The 5,539-nt window shown below is 41.3% G+C and overlaps 1 protein-coding gene across 1 annotated transcript in view; it reads left to right on the top strand.

The window, feature by feature from the left end:
• The window catches only part of LOC104407349 (ribosomal RNA processing protein 1 homolog B-like), a 13,946-nt gene extending 9,598 nt beyond the window's left edge, over nt 1–4,348 (top strand). The window contains exons 11-15 of the mRNA XM_010016608.1: nt 1–46; nt 841–1,583; nt 2,127–2,270; nt 3,015–3,081; nt 4,158–4,348. The exon at nt 1–46 is cut by the window's left edge and continues 95 nt beyond it. Coding sequence (XP_010014910.1) covers nt 1–46; nt 841–1,583; nt 2,127–2,270; nt 3,015–3,081; nt 4,158–4,348 — 1,191 coding nt within the window. The remainder of the gene's footprint in view (nt 47–840; nt 1,584–2,126; nt 2,271–3,014; nt 3,082–4,157) is intronic.
• Nucleotides 4,349–5,539: the final 1,191 nt, after the last annotated feature.

Genomic DNA, 5,539 nt, shown 5'->3' on the forward strand with positions numbered 1-5,539 from the left:
AAAGCTGTCAAGCCTTGGAAACAAAACAAGATGGAAAAAGTAAAAGGTAAGGCAAGATCAACCTTTGGAAGAGACACAGTCTGCATTCACTCATGTAGTTTGGCAAAGTATCAGATACAAGCTGTTCTGAAGAGGGCAAACCTTTTGTTCAGGATGTGCTGATTTGTATCATGTTGTGATGAAGGTTAAATGTGAAATGAAGGTGTGTTTGAAAGTAGTGGGAGTTTTGCTACCAATTTTGAGGTAAGCATTACCTCAATTTCAATCAAAAGCAGAACTAGAAGCAGCTGTTTGCATTGCTCCATTGAGCAGTTCCATTTACTGCAGGAAAACAGAAACACGTCAGTCTTTTTAAAATAGGATGACTGTTAGAATGTAGGAATTAGGGGCTGTTTCTGGTAAGAACCAAGTGCAAGTATCTCTAGCATTATGGCTTATATTGACATGGCACAAGCCCAATCATACCCAAATATATCTCACCAAACTACTGAACCCCTGAGCTGCCCTTCTGATGGGCTTAACAGATGGGTAGTAACAACTTTTTTCTTGTGATACTGCTATACAAAATAGGGTTATCTTAAGAAATGGCTTAGATATTAGCTGTGCTAAGGCAAGATTGGCAAAATGTTAGGCCAGGTGTCAGAGGACTGCAGTGTCCTGAGAAGCTGTAATAGTAGAACACTGAAACACTTATGCTGGCTGGTAGGAGGAAACTGGTACACCTATTCTAAAAGAAAAGAAAAATTTTTAAAAAAGGTAAAAAAATATAATTAAATTCAGTTGTTGTATCTTTGTGTTTCACATCTGTCTTATGTGGCATTCTTTTTGGGATGGATTTAGAGGATGAACAAGAGATGTCAAGTGTGAAGGAGGCACCAGTTCCCCAGAAGAAGAGGAAAAAAAGGAAGAAGAGGGACAGCCTAAGTGCTGATTCTGGAACAGCCGATGGAAATTGTGAGGAGGGAATAGCTGAGACATCTGCATCGAGTGTTTGTAGCCAAGGAAAAGTGCCAGAAAATAACAAGGAAAGAAAGAATAAGAAATTGCTAGTAAATGAGGCAAATGAGGCCACAAATGTAGCAACTGACACCGGAGAAAATCACAGTATCTCTGCACAGAACAGTCTAACTGGCTCAGAACAGAGTAAAAAGAGTCAGTTGAAGAAAATTAATCCAAAAGTGCAAAATGTTCCTGTAAAACCAGCATGTCAGAATGGACCAGCTAATGCCAGTGAGGCAGAGGATATCAGCCCATCTGTCACACCGTTAGCTCCTAAGGTTGTGAAAAAGAAACAGAAAGCTGAGGCTGTCTTGGGAAATAAGGATACCCTTTTGCAACAAAACAACATGAAATCCAACAGGGAGGGCTTGCTGGGGACCCTCTCAGGAGGTGCAGACTCTGAATTTGTACCTGCCAGAAAGGTCAAATTGAAGACAAAGACAAAGTTAGTTGGTTTGGAAGGGATGAAAGTTTCCAGCCAGAAAGCAGCAACCTTGAAAATGAAGAGAAAAGTAAAAGAGGTCCTAAACTCTGTCGAAGCCAATGGAGTTCTGGAGACTGCATGCAAGAAAAGCAGGCAAGGGGTACGTATATCTCACTCTTTTCTCTGCTGTTCTTTTCTTCATGAACTGCCAGGCTTGTTTTCAGATTTGGCCTTAGCTTTTTGAGTGTGGGGCTTTATGGGCAGGCTGCATGTTGATGTCATCATGCATTGTCACCAAAAGAACTCAGTTCTCCAGAAATCCTCACCCACTGCGTTGGTCTTACACCCTCCAGAGCAATGGCACTAAAGCCTGTGCCAGCTACGCAGCTGAAATAACTTGTCTGCACTCTGATGGGCCAAGGAAATGTATTACAAATTCTTCCTTCTTTGCTTTGCAGTGACCTTCCTATTTCTGTGCAGAGCTTGCCTTAAACTTCTGTTTTCAGTCATGCTAACTGCTAAATTAACTCCTGAGATATAACCGTGATTATTAGCTTCTGTGAGTACCAACTAGATCTCCCTGACTTGTAGCAATATTTACTGGAGCCATGTGTGGTAAGCTCTGAGCACTGGTCAATGTACTAGGTATACTTAACTACAGTGCTTTTGCACTGAGAGCGTTTTTCCTTTCCTTCCTTTATAGGAAAGCAGTGTTGCTCTCTCATCATTAAAGAAAAAGAAGGCAAAACCAGGAAGTGATTTTGTAAAATTTGAAAAAATGTTGCCAAAGGCAGTATTCCTCAGGAAAGCGAGAAACGCCATCTCTTCCACCAGGGCACCCATGCAGGTACCATGATCTCACAAATGGCAGCTGAGTCTGGCACAGGTCTCTTCCCAAGCCACCGGTTCCAGCAGAGGGCGTGACCTCCTTCGTGCTGTCTTTTCCACTCTGCATTAGTTTCCTAACACGTGCAGATAAAACTGGAAATGCTGTTGCATTTCCTTGTAGACAGAGTCACACATAGCTCCAGAGTTTCAGAAAATGAGGTGCAGGCATTTTTAAATCTCTACTTCCTTCCCCTGCTTTCAAAAATACCTTCTTGTTGAAAGGACCCCATTCTGAACCTGCTCATTTCACAGGAAGCAAAAGCAAAAACTGATTTTCAATCTTGCAAAGGGACTTTGAGCCTCCATTTCTTCCCATTTGTGGAGGCTGGCAACAGTACAGGGCTTCAAAAGACTGCCCTCTTTTCTAAACCTCTTAAACACATAATATCTTTTCAATGCCTCTTTGCACTCTGATTCCAGTGGGGCCAGTGTATTTAATACACACGTATCTTCTTGTGTGTTGTTGAATTATGTAATGACATTAAGAAGAGTATGTGATTTCTCTGTAAATGGAATATGTTTGCTTTTGGGTAGAAAAACAGTGCTGTCTTAGCAGGGGTCAGTGCTAGATGACTGGGAGAGTTTTAAATAAAATGAAGGAAGTAGGCTGCTTTACATCAGTTTTGATAGGGCGCACGTAAAAGGTCTCGTAGCATTGCCTCAGAAATCTTACTTTATTTCATGTCTCTATTTTGCTTTATAGCTGAACAAACTGCAGTCGTCCAGCTCCAAAAGAGTCACGTTTGGCTTGAATAAAAACATGACTGCTGGTGAGTCTTAACACGTGTGTGTCTCCACAACCTCTTTTGTAGCTGAGGAAGGGGGAAGCTGTACGCACTCATACACCTCACCTCTCTAGAACAGGATGATTCTGATCCTTTTTTGTCTCAATATTTGTATACAGTTTATAAACCATCCTCCAGTCCCATCCAGAGGAGATAGTGAAATTAGGACATTAAGCCCAACAGCTAGACTTGCATGGAATTGCATTACAGACTTGTGAAGTAGCCTTAGAGATAGATAACAGTGCAGCAGAGCAATAGAGTCACCTTCCTGAGCTGCCTGTTCTGCAGGGCTCCTCTTAGGGAAACTCATGCACTTTACAATCTGCATTGCTTACTTCTGTTTCCCAGGACAAAGGTGCTGATATGCTGATGAGCTCAGGCTGTATAATAACAAAGTTTCAGTTTCATCTTGGGTGCCTGTGGTTTATTAATGGTAATGAGTAGGTAAATGTCACTTCTTGTTTGGATCCCACATGTAAGCAGACAGCGTATTCCCTGTTAAATAAATGCCTTGCTTAGTAGCATAAAAGTTTATGCCATGCATTCATTTAGCTATATTTTTTTTAACTTTCTGAGGTGTGCTATAGGCCAACTTCAAATGGAGAGCAGCATGTAGGTATATGTCTTTATGTTAGTATAACATAGCTGCACAAAGAAAAAAATGCCCACCCGCCAGCAGAAAGGGGATAACCAAGAATCTGTAGAGCAGTGCTGTTTAACAGTCAGAGAAGAGATACTTCTTACCCATTGTCATCTTTTAAACTAAAGTGTGATGTTCTTCGGGATAGCTGGAACACTTGTTTCTGAGCAGTAGGCCCAGAGGCTCCAGTGGTCTGTGAAACCATGGGGAATGTTTCACAGCCTCTCTATGGATTTCAACAGACCCCATTCTCAGAGGCACTCTGCTAAGAGGTGTGCTTCACCACCATCTCTCCATTTTTTTGGCTGTCTTAGGCTTCTGATCCTTATTGATGGACTTAAGGGTTTCAGGCAGACTTCCAGGGTTGGGCAGGTATTCCAAGAGTTGTATTTCTTTAACTTGTTTGCTTGTTTTTCAACAGAATTTAAAAAGAGTGACAAAAGCATATTAGTGAGCCCAGAAGGACCCTCCCGTGTGGCTTTCAATCCTGAACAGAAACCCCGTCATGGGGTGCTGAAGTCACCTGCAGGCACTCCAGCAGGAGAGCCTCAAATGAAGAAACGATTTACTGTATCACCTAAGAAAAGACCAACTACTATGGACTTCTTTTAAATCAACAGATGTGGCCTACTTTTGTACAGGACGTTTTGCTAACCTAGAATGTTCTCTGGAGGTATTTTGAACTTCTTTATTTTTTTAAGTTAATACAGATTGTATATACAAAATTCTGATTGTGACCTGGGTCATTGCTGTTTTGACACCACTTCAGCTGTTATCTTGAAATACTTTTTTTGTCTATTTGCAGAAAAGAAACAAAACCCAGTCTCTGCTCAGGTTTGGTCTACAGAAAGTATGGTCTTTGCCCATATAATTTCCAAAAGACTTTTTAATTTAGTTAAGGAATGTTCAGGGTTTGATTGTCCCGGTGATGGGGTTTTTTTTTCAGCTAATCTAAGAAAATTTGCACATCATGCTATTAAATTGTCTTTTATTGGATGGGGCTGAAGAGGGAAAAAAACAATGTAATCTTACACCTACTTATCTATTTTAAAATTTTGCCCCCTCATTTTCCATGTGTTGCCCTTGGCATCCTGTTAATGCTTCTTCTGGAAGTAATGATTACCTCATGTCTCTGTTTAATAACAGTTGGATTTGGGCTTTACAGATAGTAAGCAAGCTTTCCCTTCCCTAGGATAAGAAATGCCTTGCTCTCAAGTGGTCGCTGTTGCAAATAAACCTTCACAGCTGGTTGCCTGCTGCATTGGGAACAGTCACCACATTATTTTCACTAGCACAAGTGCCAAAGCTGGCTTACACTTGACATACTGTAAGCTGGCTCATTTTTACTGTAACCTAAGTAATGCTCTCACACAGGAGAAATCTTTGATATTTCCAGGTCTTCCCCCGCCCCCACTGCTGTCTTTCCTGAAGGTCTAACAAGACTTCTAGTTTTCTACTTTAGTAGCTGGTGTCACCACATGTTGCCAGAACTCAGATCTCATTCAGTGAATGAACCTCCGATTGTACCGAAGTGAGCTAGATCGGTGTAGTGCATCTTTGGTTTGGATACACATCTCTCTAAAAGCTTCGGTACCTCTCAGTACAGGGTAAAACTTTACAGCCTGGGCAGCTTGGGATTGGTTTGGATGTAGAACTGGAAGAATTCTTTCTGCAGCATTTCTTTGTGTTAGTTTTTTATTTGGATATTTTATTACTATGGTGCATGTTTTGTTTTTTCTCTGCTTCTTTGGTAAAGAATGAGGTGTGTTTCTGTGAGAGACCATTAATGTATTCTGAGGGGGA

The sequence above is a fragment of the Nestor notabilis genome, unplaced genomic scaffold (genome assembly GCF_000696875.1).
Source record: "Nestor notabilis isolate BGI_N333 unplaced genomic scaffold, ASM69687v1 scaffold30216, whole genome shotgun sequence".
Taxonomy (NCBI): Eukaryota; Metazoa; Chordata; class Aves; order Psittaciformes; family Psittacidae; genus Nestor; species Nestor notabilis.